Below are 18,929 nucleotides of genomic sequence, written 5' to 3' on the forward strand. Positions count from 1 at the left end.
GGAAGCACCGTGGAAGCCTGGTGGGGACCCAGAGCGGCAGGGGCCGGGAGCGGAGGGCGGGCAGCAGGAGAGAGGGAGGGAGGGGAGAGCGCGGAGGGCGGGGGGTGGCGGCACGCGGCACGCGGCGCGCGGAGCCCGGGCGCGGGCGCAGGGGTTGGGAGCCCGAGCCGGAGCCGGAGCCGGAGCCGGAGCCGGAGCCGAGCCGGAGCCCGAGCCGGGGGCGGGGCGGGGCGGGGCCGCGGCTGGCGGCGAGCGCCGGGGGAGCGCGCCCAGGGAGCGTGGGGGAGGAGCTAGGGGAGCGCGGGCAGCCGCCGCCGCCGCCGCCCCCACCCGCGCCGCGCTCTCGCGCCCGCGCCGCCCGCGCGCAACAGTTCCCCCAAAGTTGCCGCCCGGGAGGCGGGCCGCCGGACGCAGCCGCGGCGCGATGGGCACCCGGCAGACCAAGGGCAGCCTGGCGGAGAGAGCCAGCCCCGGCGCGGCGCCCGGTCCCCGCCGCGAACGGCCCGACTTCTGGGCGTCGCTGCTGCTGCGCGCCGGGGACAAGGCGGGGCGCGCGGGCGGCGGCGCGGGGCCGCCCCCCTACCACCGGCGCGTCGGCATGGTCCAGGAGCTGCTGCGGATGGTGCGCCAGGGCCGGCGGGAGGAGGCAGGGACGCTGCTGCAGCACCTGCGCCAGGTGAGCGGGCCGCGGGGTGCTGGTGTGGGGGAGCATGGGCGCGGGGGGCGCGCCCCGCCCCTCCCCAAGGAGGCCCCGCAGCGCCGGGGGACACCGCCCAGGGTCCCCCTGCGCGGGGATGGAACGCGGTCTGGCAGCAGGTGCCTCGGGGCTCCCGTGGAATTGAGGCCTCAGGACTGGGCGGAGGAAGGATGGCCGGGCGAGGCTGGGCTGCGGGGGACCTGTTGAAATAATATTCCCGCTCCTCTCCTCTTCAGGCAGAGGAGGCTGGTGCCAGGGATGTCTGGTGGGAGGGGTGGCAGGGAGGGTCGCGTGGTCTGGGCCCAGGTGCTGTCTCCCCTCTCTACCCACTCACTGGCAGTCACCCTCTGTCAGGGGTCCTCCAGGAATGCGTCGTTGTCAGCTTCTCCAGGGAGCCCAAGGGCCCAGCTCTGGGGCTGGTGCGATGCCAGTGCCTAGGTCGTTTATCACTCGGAGGCATCCCGGATGGCCCCTCAGGTGGGAGGCCGCGTTTTACCTCCCCTGAGTAACTTTGACAGGTGCTGGTCACGAGTTCCCGCTGAACAGTGGAGGAGAGACAGGAGTTGGGTTGGTTTCCTGTGTCACTTACCTGGCAGCTGAAACTTCAGGAAGCTGCCCGCCACCACTCTGCTCTCTGCCTGTCCTTGTCTCACTGGTTAGCGACTGACTGCAGGTCTGGCTGCCCTGGGACCCACACTGTCACTCGTCTCTTTTTGGCTTGTTTTCCTTCCTTCCTTTCTTCTGAGGGAAGGGTACACTGGCCCATGGATTTTGTTGAGTGGGAGGCAGGAGAGTATACTTCTTGCATCACCAAATAGGTTGTTTTCACCTAGCTTTGGAGGGGGCGGGGACTCCAGGGCCCCATTAGTGATGGCGCCCATGTGGAGGGGAGAGGAGATTTCAGGTGGCCTTTGTGTGGTTTTCCCATCACTGATGAAAGAGGATGAGGGGCACCTACCTCGTAGGAGCTTTCAACAGCTACTCAGATGCACATCCCTCCTGACTCTGTGTCCCCGCCCCCTTTCTCTCTGGTATGCTGGTGCCCTGGGGTGTGTGTTCCCAAGTTGTGCCCTGCACAGGCAGAGGGAATCAGAGACCTACGGGCCAGGGTGAGAGGCTGGGGAGGTCCATTCTCGCTGTGCTTTTCCAAACAATGAGTCCTGAGATGCCACTGGGTTCCCAGGCACCTTCTCTGAATTGAAGCATCAAGGAGAGATGGCATTACATGCCACCACGTAACTTCAGCTGTATTTCTTTGTCTTTCAAAACTCGGAAACCAGTGCGTGGCCCTCGGTGGGAACTGTTGCTTTCAAACAGAGGAATGGATTTTCCAGACCGTCATATTCCCATTTGCACACCAGACAGTGAAAAGAGTCCACTGATCACATGCTGTTCCCCCAGCACTGGGGTGGGTGCTTCCGGGGATGCAGAGCAGTGGAGGGAGCTGACGAGACCCGCCCTGCTTGGAGAGGAAAGGACAGAGGGAAGGCAGCGTTCTTGAGGGCCACTCGTGGCAGGCAGACACCTCAGGCGCCTCCAGTGCCCCTGAGGCCGAGTGTGAGTTCACATCCTGAAGCTGACCTTCTCCCTGGTATTTAGAAAAGAGATGGTTTCCTGTGGCCCCACGGGGCCCTTGCGACAGGGAAGGTTTCCTGAGAAACTGTTGGTCTGGTTGGTGTCCTGACGCCTGTCTTAGCCGCAGGACTGGCAGGGCTGAGGCAGGCAGGATGGGGTTAATCAGACTTTCCCTTTTTCTGTGAAAACAGAGGAATAACTTGGCCGCAGCTCCTGGCGTGTTGGCTTCCTTGGCCTCTAGCTATGGGTAAGGTGGTGGGCCCGTCCAGAGCCAGTGACAGGCACGCCTGCGGAGCCTGGAGGGACGCCTCGTGGCCTGCCTGCCTGCCAGGGCCCTGGGCAGTGCGTGCGTGCGTGTGTGCGTGCATGTGTGCGCGCGTGTGCATGTGTGCGTGCGTGTGCGCGCGCATGTGTGTGCACATGTGCGTGTGTGCGTGCGTGTGCGTGCGTGTGTGCAGGTGTGTGCGTGCCTGTGTGTGCATGTGCGCGTGTGCATGTGTGTGTGTGCGTGCGCGTGTGTGCATGTGTGTGCGTGCATGTGCGTGTGTGTGTGCGTGCGTGTGTAGCACCGGATGCCCACATGTCCATGAGGCACAGAGAGACAGTTTCCTAGCCCCTGAGACTGTTGAGAGGAATGTCGAGCTGGGTCTGTGCTGTGCACCGAAGCGGCCCTTTCCCCCACATTTTGTTTTCATTCTCGTTTCCTTTCCCGGTCTGGAGGTGGTGATGTTCAGAAAGGCAATGAGCGGTCACCGAGAGACATGAAAACACCCAAGGCCTCCCTGGTGAGGTCAGACCAGGAGAGCTTCTTCAGTAACACTGTCGGCAGAGACAGGTGTTTGCAGAGCGCAAGGTGCTGTGTCCCACGGTGATGCCGTCTGGAACCCACAGGGTGGGCACTGAGGAACAGGCAGGGGGTGATGACAGCCAGGACAGTAAGAGCCTCCTGCACTTGCCTGGCACTTTCTCTCCTGTGTCCGATAATGTCTGTTTGGCTGCAGGATTTGTGTGGTCCCAGAGCCCCAAGGTTGGAGGTGAACCCAAGATCTTTAATCCCTGTGGTCTTAACCCCAAGCCCTGGAGCTTTCTGAGGTCACGAAAGACATTCTTCCCAGACAAAGGCACCAACTTACGCAGTGTGGCCAGAACTTCAGAGGGTTCGCTGACCCCAAGTTCAGAACGTGCTCCAGTCTGACACCCCACCTCCCCCGTTTACGGGACTCGCTGTAAGCCGCGTGAGATCTGGAAACAGAGGCTGAGGGACCACGCGTGGCGGCTGCTGCGGCTGCTGAATGCTCCACGTTCGAATTTAAGATCGGGTGCGTGGAGATGCTGTGATGGGAGACCGTCCCGCTGTCCGTGCTTGTCACTGGCTAGAGAGGTAGCAGGAGGCCTCTGCTCAGTGTTAAAGGTCCTGAGCTGTGGCCAGTGACACGGACAGGAGGCCGGGAAGCTGCCTGAGGGAGCAGAGCGTGACCCCAGCCCTTCGGGGGCCGTGTAATCACGGGAGGAGCCCGGGCCAAGGGTCAGCCCGGAGCCTTGCCTTCCACGCCTTGCTCTGCTCTGACCTTGGACCCGGCAGATAACCTGGGCGGTGTTTCCTCCTTTCCCAAAGGGCGTGGGAGGTACGAGGCCAAGCAGATGCTACAAAGTGTGTAAAATTTCATGGGGTCTGCAAATCAAGACATGTTTGCTTGTTTTGTTTTGTTTTTCATTTTTTTTTTACAGCAAAGATGATAAGAAACAGAAGAATCTGCCCTTCTGTGGGGTTTGGCCAGGCTAACAGGCAAGGCCTTGGTGTCCTTGCTCCAAGCAGCCGGGTTCAAGGAGCTTTGGGATTCTGTCTACCGGGCCAGGCAGGGCTCAGTCAGGGTCACAAGCTCAGGGCAGATGCGGAAGCCGTCCGGAGTGGACGCTCCTGGGGAGGGATAACAGAAGCCAGCTGTGGCTAGAAGAGGCCGTGCCTGTGTCCTTCCCCGGACCTCGGGCCGGCAGGCCTCCCCCTTCCCCAGAGGACCCTCCCTGCGTCTTGGCAATCAGCCTTGCCATCTGTGAGGAGCCCTGGGGTAGAAGTAACCGTTGAGTCAGGAAGAGAGGGTGAGTGCCAGGCTACAGGGAAGGTGGGGGCATCTCTCATCAGCTCAGGAGTGTCCCTGAGTCCCAAGGTTTCCAGACTGCGTTGTCAGCCAGCTTCATGCAGCAGCAGAAGAAGGGGTCCGTTTCCCCAAAAGACACCAAGCTGAAGTGGCTCCTCTTCTGCTCACGGGCCAGCCCCCCCCCCCCCCCCCCCCGTTTTCCTGTATAGAGGCGGTGATTGGATGGGTTCGCTGCCACTCCGTGTGGTGCAGCCCTATTGGGCAGAGCTGTCCAGGGCTGGCCTGCCCGCCCCACCCAGTGGTGCGGCGTGGACATGGACTCCTGGTTCACTCCTCTGTGGCCAGGGTGGCAGGACAGGCTTCACTCTGTATGGGGGAGCGTGAGCCGCATCAGCTACTGCAAAACAGGACCCCTGCGCCCCACCCCCACCCCCACCCCAGGACGGGCGTGTCGTGTTTCCCAAGGGAGACTAGGTAATGGACAGGCACTTGGAAGTCCCATGGGGACCTGGACACTGGACGGGTCTTTCCTACCTGGAGGCCGGAAGATGAGTGGAGTGGCCTCTGATGATCCCCTGCTCCCTCCGACGCCCCACCTATGACGATCTCTGTAGGCGGACAAGTCGAAAGGCCACCAGACCCCCACCCCACCCCCCAAGCAGGGAGGCCCCCCACCCTTGGCTTTGAGCTTGATCTTTCTTCCCCTGGAATGCATGCCCTTGTTTCTGCTGAATGCCCCTGACCTTTCCAAGGCCACCTTCCTGGGCCCGGTCAGCCCATGGCTCTCAGACCCCTTGTCCTGCAGGCCCTCCTCCCCTGGGCGGCACTGAATCGTCCGCACACAGTGCACCCCTGCTGTCCATTTTGTTTGTCAGACTGAGTCGGATGCTTCCTGGGGTGTGGAGGCAGCACCACCACCGTCGTCCCTGGCGTGGCGTTGAGCACGCACAGGCCCGTCACCTTGAGTAAGTCTGAGCTGCGCTGTGCGTCTGCCTCCGCTGTCCCAGTGTGCCCTCAGAGACCATCTGGCAGCCGGGCACAGCCGTGTGCCTGCGGGCATCATCACCAGGCGTGTTAGTGTGGTCGTGAGAGCTGGCACGTTGCCTTGGGTTCCTGGGAGCGAGGTCCGAGGGGCCTGGCTGTTCCCGGCAGCCTGTCAGGTGGTGGCGTTCTTGGATAGAGGGACGTGGCACAGTGCCTGGCCTCCGTGGGCACCTCGGGGATGCCCTCTGGCAGGTGCAGTCTGGGGCCCCTGCCGAGGCGGCAGAAGGGGACAGAGCTTGCAGGGAGAACCTGGTCTCTGCCTCCCTGATCTGTTGTTGGTGCTGAATCACGTTCATTCCATCCATAAACAGAAACCTCGCTTTTTAAAATTCCGCCGCTCTCAGGCTGGGCTGGGCACAGGTGTTTCCAGGGATAAAGATACAGAAGGAATTCAGTGCCAGGACCTGCTTCACTGGTTTCTAAGGCCAGGGACACGGCAGCCTCTGTGTGGCCGGGCGTGACCGCAGGGCCTGGTGCGAGGCCAGCTCTCTTGACTTCAGGTGGTAGGTCGGGGCTTTTTTGGTTGTTTTTGTTTTTGTTTTTGGAACAAATGCCTCCCACTTCAGTGATGACCAGAACCTGCTTTACTCTCTCTTCAGAGCTCCTGAAACACCTTGTGGTCTGTGCATGGACACCACCCCCCCAGGGCACCCTCCTTGGTGTTTGGGTGTATGCCCTCCCCCCTTCCGGTGAGCGGGTTTTAAACTATTTGGGGCGACTGCCCCTGAGCCCTCAGGAACTAGTGGGCTCTGGCTCAGACTTATCTCGTGTTCCGTTCCTAGCACCAGACCCAGTTATCCTTCCCATCGCTCACGGAATGGGGACCGTCCCTGCTCCTCACCCTCAGGGTTCCGGTGGCTCCCCTCTGCACCCCACGCCCCTCCTGCCGGCAGTACGCCGACTGCGGAAGGGTCACGCAGGCAATTAGGGCCTTTCTCCGGCTTCCCAATCAGGACGCCCAAGGTGTGGGGTCAGCGCTGGAGAGGGTCTCCCCCGGAGTGGGGATCTGAGCCAGCCAGCTGCCCGATCTTTTCCTCCACGACCAACACTGGGGGTGACTTAAGAGAACAGTGGTACATGTGTGTCTTCTTTGCTGCCTCCTGCCGCCTGGATCCTATCCTACCCTCTCCTGGGGGGGGGGGAGAGGGGCCCACATGTCTGGGACAGCGGACTTGGTCACTGTATCTTGGGCTCACTGTCACTAAAGAGTTGGCTGTTCTAACAAGACTAGTGACCTTGGCTTACAGCGTCCCCAGGTTACAGTGCCCGCTGTCCTTCCTGCCCCACCCACCCACTGGCCCTGAGCCGTGCCACGTGGCTCTCTGGGAGCATTTCCCAGCTTTTTATTTTTATTTTATTTTATTTTTATTTTTATTTTTTTTAACTTTTATTAGCTCCAACGCCTGGTTGCTGCAGCCACATGGAGTTCTGCCCATGGCTACCGCTCAAAGGGATGTGGCATTTTGATGTTTCCAACTTGATCGTAACCAGGACAGACCCAGGAGACCAGCTGAGAGTGGGAGGTGTCCAGAGCTCGTTTGCCTGCAGAGGTGGCCGCTCTCTGGGTCTGAGGTCCGAGCCCACCTTCAGGGCGGCCCCTCCCCCCACCCCCGGGTGAGAAGCAGCTTCTCATCTCTTGTGAGTCTGCCGGGTCTCGGTCACCTTCCCTGTCTCTGCACTCTGAGAGGACGCCTGTCTCCAAGGCAAGAAAGACGGGAGGAGCAGTGAGCTCTTGAGAAGTAGGCGGGGGTGGCACCAGGCAGAAGCGGCTGAGAAAGGGCTCCCCGGTCGGTCGTCTTGGTTATTTGGGGGTTGGCTCAGTGTCTCGGGGGGGGGGGGACAAGCATTGGAGACACCCTTCCCAGCTGCGTACGGCTTTCTCGTCTCTAAAGAGAGAGAGTGTTTGTGTGTGTGTTTGGCTCCTTATACACAGTCTTTGGGGTTTGGCAGCATAGTTCGTAGAGTGAAAAGTGGGCAGGGTTATGTCATGTAAAAGCATCGTGCAATTATAGAGAAATGAGAAAGGGCAGGTGAGCCGAAAGCAGACTCGGGGAATTCGGTGAACGGACCCTCCGCGACTGTCCGCGCTTCCAGGCGCCATTCTAGGCGCTGGGGAGACAGCAGGCAGCCAGACAGGAAAAGCAGTACTGGTCACTGTTCCCCACTGCAGGGAGGGGACTGTGAGGACCCAAGAGGCCAGTGCTAGTGGCCGAGCAGAGCGTGGCCCAGAGTAAGCGTTTTGTGGCTGTCGAACCTTGACTGGGAAACTGGAGTTCCCAGCCCAGCTTAGACCTGAACTTGCCCAGCCCCTTCCCTTCTCTGGCCTCAGTTTTCCCATCTAAAAAATGAAGGGATGGGTGTGCTTGAGATGATCACTGAGTCTCCCTGCCACCACTCTGCTGTGCTCCTGGAAAGATGTGTTTATTTCCACGTTTGATTGGTTGGTTGGATGAATGGTTGGTTGGTTGGTTGGTTGGTTAGATGGTTGGATGGATGGATGGATGGATGGATGGATGGATGGATGGATGGATGGTTGTTTGGTTGGTTGGTTGGTCGGTTGGATGGTTGGTTGGTCGGTCGGTCGGATGGATGGATGGATGTTTGGTTGGTTGATTGGATGGATGTTTGGTTGGTTGGTTGGTTGGATGGATGGTTGGTTGGATAGATGGTTGGTTGGATTGTTGGTTGGTTGGTTGGTTGGTCAGTTGGTTGGTCGGTCAGTCAGATGGATGGATGGTTGGATGGATGTTTGGTTAGTTGGTTGGTTGGTTGGATGGATGGTTGGTTGGTTGGTTGGTTGGTTGGATAGTTGGTTGGTTGGTTGGATGGATGGTTGGTTGGATGGATGGTTGGTTGGTTGGTTAGCTGGTCGGTTGGTCAGATGGATGGATGGATGGTTGGATGGATGTTTGGTTAGTTGGTTGGTTGGATAGTTGGTCAGATGGATGGATGGATAGTTGGTTGGATAGATGGTTGGTTGGTTGGTTGGTTGGTTGGTCGGTTGGTCAGATAGATGGATGGATGGTTGGTTGGTTAGTTGGTTGGTTGGATAATTGGTTGGTTGGTTGGATGGATGGTTGGTTGGATAGATGGTTGGTTGGTTGGTTGGTTGGTCGGTTGGTCAGATGGATGGATGGATGGTTGGATGGATGTTTGGTTAGTTGGTTGGTTGGATTGTTGGTTGGTTGGTTGGTTGGCTATTTCTTCTGGGCTCTGAGCCAGATTCACATTCATGCACTGAGGTCACTTCTTGGCGTGAGCTAGTGCAAAGCCAGGACACAGGGGGTGGGGCTTCCACAGCAGTCCTGGTGACGTGCCCTCATCAGATGGAGGAGGGTAGTCACCCAACATGGGGGCACAGGCCAGAGCTAGGGCCTGTGTCGACTTCCGCGGCGTACCGAACTGTAGTGAGAGAGCCACGGCCAGTGGACAGAGGCCTGTGCTGACCGTGAGCCCCAGGCCAGTGGACCGTGAGCCCCAGGCCAGTTGACAGGCCTGTGCTGACCGTGAGCCCCAGGCCAGTGGACAGAGGCCTGTGCTGACCGTGAGCCCCAGGCCAGTGGACAGAGGCCTGTGCTGACCGTGAGCCCCAGGCCAGTGGACAGACGCCTGTGCTGACCGTGAGCCCCAGGCCAGTGGACCGTGAGCCCCAGGCCAGTTGACAGGCCTGTGCTGACCGTGAGCCCCAGTGCTGACCACTCCCCCAGTGTGTCTAGGAGGAGCACAGCCCTGGCTCCAGCCCTGGCAGCCCCCTGGGCCTGCCGCCTGCCTGACTCGGTTTCCGCACCGCCTGAGGAAGCTGCCCCTCCCCCCAAGCTCCTCTCCGCTGAGGGGTCACTCAGTGTTCATCTGGCCCCAGCTGTGTGCCCCTCCTGCCCACAGAGCTCTCCCGGTCCAGGCAGAGCTCGGGTGCCTGGCTGCGGGGGCACTTGGTTCTTTCACTTGGCTGACACTGTTGGGCCAGTGGGGTGGTGGCACCAGGAAGAGGTGGGCAGCATGGGGCCTGCTGTGGCTCTTTGTAGAATGGGTCAGAGCGGCAGCTGGTGCTATAGCAGGGCGGTGAGTCAGTGCCGAGCCGGCCAGGGCCGGTCAGACTGTGGCTCCACCTCTGGCCACAGATGCAGAATGGCCGGGCTGGGCAGAAAGCCAGGAGAGGGTGTGTGTGTGTGGTGGGGGGTGGGCAGGGTGGGGCAGGGGCGGGATTCACAGGTGCAGGACACACAGCACATGCCAGCCAGCCGCTGTACGAACCCCTCTGCTCCACGGCGCTCCTGAACGGACCCAGGCGCTGGGCCTGGGAGTGCAGGGAGTTGCCTCCCCTCCCTGTCCCCAGTTGGGGCCTTGCCTTCCCTGCCCTGCATGGCACCTCGTGGCAGCTCTGATGCCCAGACCTGCCCCTCTCTGTCCTGTACCCTCAGCCCAGGGACCCCCCAGTGCACACCATGCCCTGGAGGAAGCAGGAAGCCCCAGCTCTCCCTGGGCCCCAGCAGGTACCCCGCCCCTCCATCATCCCTTACCTCACCATAGCTGTCCCCATAAAGCCACCGCCCACAGCTGCAGCCTGCCCAGGGAGGTGTTCAGGGCACCCCTCTCCGACCGAGGGCCACCGGGCGAAGGTGAGAACCCCACGGGGTGACCAGGAGCCTTTCCCACTGAAGCAGACGGTCCACCTCCAGGTGGGCCAGGGTTGGCGGCCTGGGCAGGTGTCCGCCTGGGACTCCCAGCCCCTGCTGCTCCTGGTTATGGAAATACAGTCACTGCTTTCTGACATACTGGGCTCAGGCCAGCCTTACCAGAGCCAGCTGGTCCCAGCACACCTGGCAGCCCCCCACTCCACCCGCCCCCCATGTGGACTGGCCCCTCAGCATCCACTCTGCCTCTTCCGAGACCCACCCAGGGGCTGCGGGGCCCACCTGGAGAGTGCTGGGCTGCGGGCACGGCAGGGGACGAGGGTGGCAGCTGCAGCTGCTTGTTGGGAGGGAGGGTTCTGGGGGCAGCAGATTGCTTGGCTCCTCTGATCCCAGGGGAGTCCTGTCTTTCTCATTTTCACTCCCAGTGAGTGGTCAGACCTCCGGGGCTGTCCCTCCCTCCCTCTTCTAAATGCCAGCCCCACTCACCCGCCTGCTTGTCTTGACGGTGGTGACACCCACTGACGCAGCCTGATGACTGGCCCCGCCCTCCCTCAGGCGCCTGCTGGGGTGGTCTCCCCCCCCCCCCCCCCGGGGTTGTTCTGCTCTGTTGCAACCTGCCAGGACCCAGTGTTTGGAGAGGCCGGCTCTGCGTTCCGGAGAAAAGGCCTGTGGTAAACTCCGCGTGCCCGTGAGGTGCTGGTGAAGCTGGTTTATGATCTCTTACCTAGGGCTCCGCACGGCCTCCCTGTGGGAACGTCACCACGTCCTCCCTGGGTCTGTGAGCTAGCAGAGGACAGCGAGGGCCCCAGAGGAGGAGGCATGGGAGAGGCTCCAGGCCCACCTGGACCAGGTGCCGGGCCAGCCACCGCCCTTCATTGGACTGCCTGACCAGCTCGTACACTGTGGTCTGACTGGCTGAATCCTGGCAGTCCTCCTGGGTCCCAGCCACCAGAGGACCACAGAGCAGGGGCTTCATGTTCTCAGAGGTCCGAGGGGCCTGGACTGGCCTGTCTGCCCGCCCGGTGGGATTGGAGGAAAGGAAGGAGGTTCCCGTGGCCTCTTTGGGTGGAAGGCATGCTGCTGGCAGGGCTGAGGTGGTCTGAGGAGGGGTCAGGGCCTGCACAGTGTCACACAGGAGCGGCCCAGGGCTGTGCCGCCCGAGGCCTCGGTCCGTCCCAGGGATTCACTTGTGTTCTGAGTGCCCTCCGGTTGGGGCAGGTCAGGGGCCCACTCGCAGGGGCAGGCTGAGGGATGGATGGTCTCTGGGACTCTGCCCATGATGTGACAGGGAACCCTGGCTGTCCCTTCCCCATGGCAGGAACCACATGGTGACCAGGAGGTGGGAGGAAGGGAGTGGACAGCATCTGGCCCCTGAGCGTGTTCTCCTAAGATGCTTTTTTTTTTTTTTTAATTTATTTATTTTTTACAGAGAGAGGGATAGATAGGGACGGACAGAGAGGAACGGAGAGGGATGAGAAACATCAATCAGTTTTTTGTTGGGACTCCTTAGTTGTTCATTGATTGCTTTCTCATGTGCCTTGACCGGGGGCCTTCAGCAGACCGAGTAACCCCTTGCTGGAGCCAGCGACCTTGGGTCCAAGCTGGCGAGGTTGGGGTCTCGAACCTGGGTCCTTCCGCATCCCAGTCCAATGCTCTATCCACTGGGCCACCACCTGGTCAGGCCTAAGATGTTTTTTCTTTTTTTTTTTTTTTTTGTATTTTTCTGAAGCTGGAAACGGGGAGAGACTGTCAGACAGACTCCCGCATTCGCCCGACCGGGATCCAACCGGCACGCCCACCAGGGGCATCACTCTGCCGCGACCAGAGCCACTCTAGCGCCTGGGGCAGAGGCCAAGGAGCCATCCCCAGCGCCCGGGCCATCTTTGCTCCAATGGAGCCTTGGCTGCGGGAGGGGAAGAGAGAGACAGAGAGGAAGGAGGGGGGTGGTGGAGAAGCAAATGGGCGCTTCTCCTATGTGCCCTGGCCGGGAATTGAACCCGGGTCCCCCGCACGCTAGGCCAACGCTCTACCGCTGAGCCAACCGACCAGGGCCTAAGATGCTTTTTCAACAGCTTATTTTCTGAAGTAAGATGTTGAATCAGCGTTGGCCCGTCGTGTGGAAGTCATGGGTTCAAGTCCCGGCCAGGGCACACAGGAGAAGCGCCCATCTGCTTCTCCACCCCTCCCCCTCTCCTTTCTCTCTGTCTCTCTTCCCCTCCCGCAGCCAAGGCTCCATGGGAGCAAAGTTGGCCTGGGCGCTGAGGATGGCTCCATGGCCTCTGCCTCAGGTGCTAGAATGGCTCCAGTTGCAACAGAGTGATGCCCCAGATGGGCAGAGCATTGCCCCCCCTAGTGGGCATGCGGGAGTCCTTCTCACTTCAGAAAAATACAAAAAAAAAAAAAAAAGATGTTGAATCAGTGGTGGCCCAGACTCTGGTGAACTAATGTGGGGGGAAGCAGAAAGTAGGGCGTGGCCTGGAGAGAAGGTGGTCCCAGGAATGGGGGGCTTGTCTCATGAGCTCCCACCCCGCAGTCGAGCTTGGCGGCTCCTGTGCCCCCGAGGAAAAGCACCGGCTCTGGAGGTGTGGAGGCCCGTCAGTGGGTCAGTGAGAGCTGGGGCCCCCAAGGCGCCCTGTCGTCTGGGTTTCTTTCAGTGAGACAGAGGGCCTCTCCTCGCCCCTGCGGAGCCTCCGTGAGAAGTCGGAGAGGGCAGGCTGGCTGGCAGGGCTGAAGTCAAGGTGTGCTGACTGTGCCCCACCCAGATGGCCTTGGGCACACCTGCTCCACCTTCGGACTCACTCGGCAGCGGTGATAAGGTGCCCGGAAATTCAGGGTCATTTCCAGCTGAGGCCAATGCAGAGCCTCACCCCCGCCTCCCACCCACTTCCTCAGGCATAGCCTGCCCAGGTCACCCAGGGCAGGGGACGGTGAAGTGACTTCCAGTTCAGGACCTCTGCTTCTGAGACAGACAGGGGTCCTCGGGTTACGACCATCTCGACATGATGTTTCGAGTTTACCATGCTCACTCCCATAAAAGCTTAAAAAACAGAGCGTTGGCCTGGCGTGCGGGGGACCCGGGTTCGATTCCCGGCCAGGGCACATAGGAGAAGCGCCCTGTAAAGCCAGTAGCCACGGCCAGGGCCACTATCACAGCCGCCCGGCCCATGCAGGTTCGCATTGGATTCGGACAGTCGGTAAAGAAACAGCGGAGCCAAAAACTGATGGGCCATAGTCTTTAATTCTAGCTTGCACCCGGCGGGCAAGTAAAAATACACACTGGGCTACAAAACCCAGTCACATTCAGTGCTCACAAAGCCACTGACTTATCCGAGTTTCCTAGAATCAAAGGTTTCTAGCTCACCAGCCTTATTCTCCTCAGTTCCCCATCTCCTTCCTTATCCCAGATACAAACTCTACACAAACTGGCATCTCACTCAGCACTCCGCCATCTTGGCTGCTTTTCCTGGCCTCCTCCACGTGGCCTTTCTCTGCTCTCCTCTGCTCTCTCTTCTAATGATAATCTCAGGAACCAAGAGCGCCAATTCCCATTCTGCCCCCACTTTATATTGTAGCTTCACACCTCTAATCCAATATACAAAATAGGGAAGTCTCTAATACAAAGTCACTTCTCTGAGGCATGATTGGATTGTATCACCCCACATCAAAAAGGGTGGGAAAGGCTTAATCCCAAAACCAAGCCCCAGGCTACAAGGATTCTGCCTGCCTTTAGCCTACCCCAACACACATTAATATCACCTGGGTGACGGCCTCCACGTGGGCAGCACCACTTTAACAAAGTGAGCATAATATATTTTATCTGCCCAACACACCCATTTGCTTCTCCACCCCTCCCCCTCTCCTTCCTCTCTGTCTCTCTCTTCCCCTCCCGCAGCGAGGCTCCATTGGAGCAAAGATGGCCCGGGCACTGGGGATGGCTCCTTGGCCTCTGCCCCAGGCGCTAGAGTGGCTCTGGTCGCAACAGAGCGACGCCCCAGAGGGGCAGAGCATCGCCCCTGGTGGGCGTGCCGGGTGGATCCCGGTCGGGCGCATGCGGGAGTCTGTCTGACTGTCTCTCCCCGTTTCCAGCTTCAGAAAAATACAAAAAAAAAAAAAAAAAGGCTTAAAAAACATTGAGACGTGGGTGTTTGGGCTTACGCCGTTGGCATCATACTTACAGACTCCGTGGTGAGCTGGTTTGGCTGGGCGGCGGAGGAACACGCAGTAGCGAGGGCGAGGGCGTCCCCCAGGGCCCTCGCCTGTGCCAGCTTGGACTGTTAAAACTGCAGGTGTTTCGTTTGTGTTAGGCTAGGGGCGTGTTTTGACTCACACCAAAATTTGGGGTTACGTCTCTGTCGTGGGAACGGACCTGTGTGGTAACCCGAGGACCCCCTGTACTGGCTCTCTCCCTCCTGAACCAAGGAACTGAAAAACAGTTGGGCATCTTCTTGTAGAAGGTTCCAGCTTGACACTTGTGCCTCTCAGAGGGTGTCCGACGAAGATGACCTGTTTGGGTCTGGAGTCAGGCCCCCCCGTCAGGAGCACCAGGGGACAGAGCGGTGTCATAGTGCCCTTTCTTGCCCGGCTCAGGGGTTCGGGGTGATGCAGCTGCCCAGACGGTCGCAGCCCCACCTACGCCAGTTTGGGGGGGGGCAAGGGGGGGCTGATGCTGTCCACCAGCTCTGAGTCACTTCTGCGTCTCCAGAGTGATTCCGTTCCGTCTAGTTCTCCCCGGGATGTACCAGTCTCCTGAGTTCTTGATGATTCTCCGCTACATCTACTTTCCCCTTTCTGCTAGAGTTGGGGGTGGGGTGGGGGGGGGGGTGAAAAGAACCATTTTTTACCTGGGATCCTGGCTGATGGCGTTTCCAGACAGCTGCTGGCCGGGGGGGACCCTCAGGAGTGCGGAGGGGAATGGTTCTTGGATACGGAACTCGAAGACAGGAAAGGCGCCAGGTTACCTGTTCCAAGAATTCCTTTCTCTCCAGAAATGGCCTGCCGGTTGAGAACTGGCCCGGTCCAGCGGGGCGAGGGTAACAGGAACGTGTTTGGCGTGGTGCCTCTGAAAGGCAGGCTGGTTCGTGACTGAGGGCCCGGAGGAGAGGGCTCTCTCTGCAGGGAACGTGGAGGGCGAGGCAGGTGTGGGACGGAGAGGTGGGGGCTCCTGGGATGGACTGAGGGAAGCCGTGTTTAGAGAACCAGCGAGTCTGATCGGGAACGCCCAGGAGTGAGGCCGGCTGGTGGGGAATCTGAGGGCAGGAGTGGGGCACCGTGCCCTCCAGGTGGGTCTCACCTGGGCGTGCTCCTGAGGGTGGCCGGCTGGTGGGGAATCTGAGGGCAGGAGTGGGGCACCGTGCCCTCCAGGTGGGTCTCACCTGGGCGTGCTCCTGAGGTAGGAGGGTGGCCGGCTGGTCGGGAATCTGAGGGCAGGAGTGGGGCACCGTGCCCTCCAGGTGGGTCTCACCTGGGCGTGCTCCTGAGGTAGGAGGGTGGCCGGCTGGTGGGGAATCTGAGGGCAGGAGTGGGGCACCGTGCCCTCCAGGTGGGTCTCACCTGGGCGTGCTCCTGAGGGCGGCCGGCTGGTCGGGAATCTGAGGGCAGGGGTGGGGCACCGTGCCCTCCAGGTGGGTCTCACCTGGGCGTGCTCCTGAGGGTGGCCGGCTGGTGGGGAATCTGAGGGCAGGAGTGGGGCACCGTGCCCTCCAGGTGGGTCTCACCTGGGCGTGCTCCTGAGGTAGGAGGGCGGCCGGCCGAGGTCCTGCAGGTGGAAGGGGAGGCCTGGGACCCTCAGAAAGTTCTGGCACGTCACCTACCGGTCCGCCCATGTCATCTCACCCGCCCACGCCACACCCTCTCCCTCCCAGGGTCCCTGGAATCTGGGGCCAAACTCAGTGACCTCTCAGGAACCCAGCAAAGTCCTCCCACCCCGCCTTCCTCGAGGACACTGCTTCCAGCCCTTTCCCTTGCAGCCAGTAGGTCTCCCTGGTTCCTCCGTGCTGCTGCTGCTGCTGCTGCTGCTGCTGCTGCTGCTGCGGGTGTGGCCCCTGTTCTTCCCGCTGCAGGGGAGTGAGGCCCTGAGGCACAAGGCTTTAGGGTGGGAGAGATGCCACCTGCCTGGGGTGTCCGGCTGTGGCTCTTTCCTGGGCCGGCCCCTGCCCTCCCTGCTGCACAGCTCCTCGGCCACAGGCCCTTGTGCTCACGGATTCTGACTTTGTGCTCACGGATTCTAATTTGAGAGGTCTCGGGGAAACTGGCAGCGCCTGGAGGCGCAGGCAGGGCCTTGCCCTCAGCCAGGGATCCTGGGGGGATCTCCTCCTCCCTCTGCACCACTTCCTGCCTAGCCTTGGGAGAGAGCAGGATTCCTTCTCCAGCGTGACTCATCTCTGCTCACCCAGCTTCTTGGAGGCTTAGCCTGGAACTGCCTCTGACCTAGAGATTTAAAGTGGTAAAAACCCTCTGTTTGTCGCGACAGTTAGTCTGACCTGTCTGCCGGGCTAGGGCAGGGTACCCAGTTTTTTGTTTCAACACAGACCTAGACGTTGCTGCAAAGGTCTGTTTCCGCCGATGAGATTAACATTGAAATCCTTGGACTGTAAGTGAGGCAGATGACCTTCCGCCCTGGGTGGGCCTCATCCGATCAGTTGAAGTCCTTCAGAGGAAAGACGGGGAGTTCTGCCCCCAAAATGCCTCCAGGTTCGAGACTGCACCCTGCACTCTTCCCTGGGTCTCCACCCTGCACAGACCTGCCAGATCCACAGTCTCGCCCTCTCTCTCTCCCTTTCTCTCTCTCTCTCTCTCTCTCCTATGCACACACACATTCTGTGGGCTCTGTCTCACTGGAGAACCCTAACGCATAATAATACACTTGTCCCCAGGCCTGGCAGCTGAGTGAGATGGAGTTAGAAACCTCTGCCCCCCACCCGCACCTGCCCACCCTCCGCTGGCCCTGGCCCTTGCTCCCTGAGACAGCCCTCCGGTTCTCAGCCTCCCACTCAGGAGTGGGCCTCTCCCGGGGAGTCCATACTTCCTGGAAAGCAGGTTATTAGCCGGAGGTGCCTCTCCGTCATTCCTCCAGCTTGTTGTCATGACCAAGAAAGAGTTCCTTTGTCAGTGAACCAAAGTGACCACAGAGGGGGACAGATGGGCTCGAGTGCCTTCGCCGGAAGGAAGGAAGGCGTCAACAAGCCTCTCGGATGATTTCCCGAGCAGAGAGATCAGGAGGGCTCTGGGGTGGGTCCTAAGAGCTGAGAATTCGAGGAATGTAGGAGCGGATGGACCGCAGGGACTTCCTGTGGAAGAATCCCCGTCTGGGTCCCACGAGATACTGGGGAGGGGGGCGGGGCCGGGGTGTGTGTGTCGAGAAGTAAGTGTGGGAAATGGTGCCAATGCCACCCGCCTTTCCTTGAGTACCAAAGTACAGCGGTTAAAAAGTCTGAGAGGAAAAAAGGAAATGGATATTTGTTGAGTTTCTTGTGCTCCAAACCTGTGTGGTCCAAGGCTCCCCTCTCCCCCCTTTCTGCTCACTCTTCAGGAAGCAGGCAGCTGGTGCAATCCTTGTTGGTGGGGGTGCCACAGTGTGCAAGGGGGTGTCGGAGAGTCTAACCCAGGCCCGGCGCTGGGGGGTCTCCCACCCCCTGCTCTCAGCAGAGTCTGTGATCACAGGGGGCAGACCACGCCTTCCACAGGTGGCTGAGCCTCCCAGCTAACTGTACATACATATTTTTAAAATTATTTTTATTTATTCATTTTAGAGGAGACAGAGAGAGAGAGAGAGAGAGAGAGAGAGAGAAAGAGAGAGAAGGGGGGGGAGGAGCAGGCAGCTTCAACTCCCATATGTGCCTTGACCAGGCAAGCCCAGGGTTTTGAACCGGCAACCTCAGCATTCCAGGTCGACGCTTTATCCACTGCACCACCACAGGTCAGGCTGTACATACATATTTTTAAAGAAAAAAATATTCTTTTAAAAAAATTTTTTTTAGATTTTATTTATTAATTTATCTGGAAACCTATGTACTCTTATTGATCAGTGTCACTCCATTCAATTTCATTTTCTAAACAAAATTTTTAAAAAATAAATTGCAGGCCCTGGCCGGTTGGCTCAGTGGTAGAGCGTCGGCCTGGCGTGCAGGAGTCCCAGGTTCGATTCTGGGCCAGGGCACACAGGAGAAACGCCCATCTGCTTCTCCACCCCTCCCCCTCTCCTTCTTCTCTGTCTCTCTCTTCCCCTCCTGCAGCCAAGGCTCCACTGGAGCAAAGTTGGCCCGGGCACTGAGGATGGCTCTGTGGTCTCTGCCTCAGTCACTAGAATGGCTCTGGTTGCAACAGAGCAACGCCCCAGATGGGCAGAGCATCGCCCCCTGGTGGGCACGCCCGGTGGATCCCGGTCGGGCGCATGCGGGAGTCTGTCTGACTGCCTCCCCATTTCCAACTTCAGAAAAATACAAAAAAAAGAAGGATAAAAAATAAATAAATAAATAAATTGCATACCATTTCAAAAAAAAATAAGAAACAAAAACCACCCCTCGTGTATTTATTTGTTGTTGGTGCTGCTGTTTCTTGGATTTTAATTTAATTACGCTTGGCAACAGCCAGGCATCTATTTCCAAGAGCCTGTGCCTTTCAGAGGGTGTCATTTTGAAAGACTTCCAAGTTCAGACTCAAGCAGCACGCAGCAGCCGCCTGGAAGCCCCTCACTGAGCAGAGCCGTCACTTCCTGGCGGGGCGGTCAGCTCTGGCAGAAGCACTTGCCAGAGAACGGAGGGCCCAGCTGGCAGCAGATGCCAGGCTCCCTAACCCCGCAGAGCAGGGCGACCTTGGAGGAGCGGAGAGTCACCAGCCGTCCCTGGGCGGGCAGCAGCCCTGAGGCGGGGACCAGAGGACCCCACTCTG

At 59.6% G+C, this 18,929-nt stretch overlaps 1 protein-coding gene across 1 annotated transcript in view; it reads left to right on the top strand.

The window, feature by feature from the left end:
* Nucleotides 1-310: 310 nt before the first annotated feature.
* LRRC75A (leucine rich repeat containing 75A) overlaps nucleotides 311-18,929 on the top strand; it is a 45,288-nt gene continuing 26,669 nt past the window's right edge. Inside the window, exon 1 of the mRNA XM_066364957.1 lies at nucleotides 311-676. Within this exon, the coding sequence (XP_066221054.1) occupies nucleotides 425-676 (252 nt within the window). The 5' untranslated portion in view covers nucleotides 311-424. The remainder of the gene's footprint in view (nucleotides 677-18,929) is intronic.

The sequence above is a fragment of the Saccopteryx leptura genome, chromosome 2 (assembly GCF_036850995.1).
Source record: "Saccopteryx leptura isolate mSacLep1 chromosome 2, mSacLep1_pri_phased_curated, whole genome shotgun sequence".
Classification (NCBI taxonomy): Eukaryota; Metazoa; Chordata; class Mammalia; order Chiroptera; family Emballonuridae; genus Saccopteryx; species Saccopteryx leptura.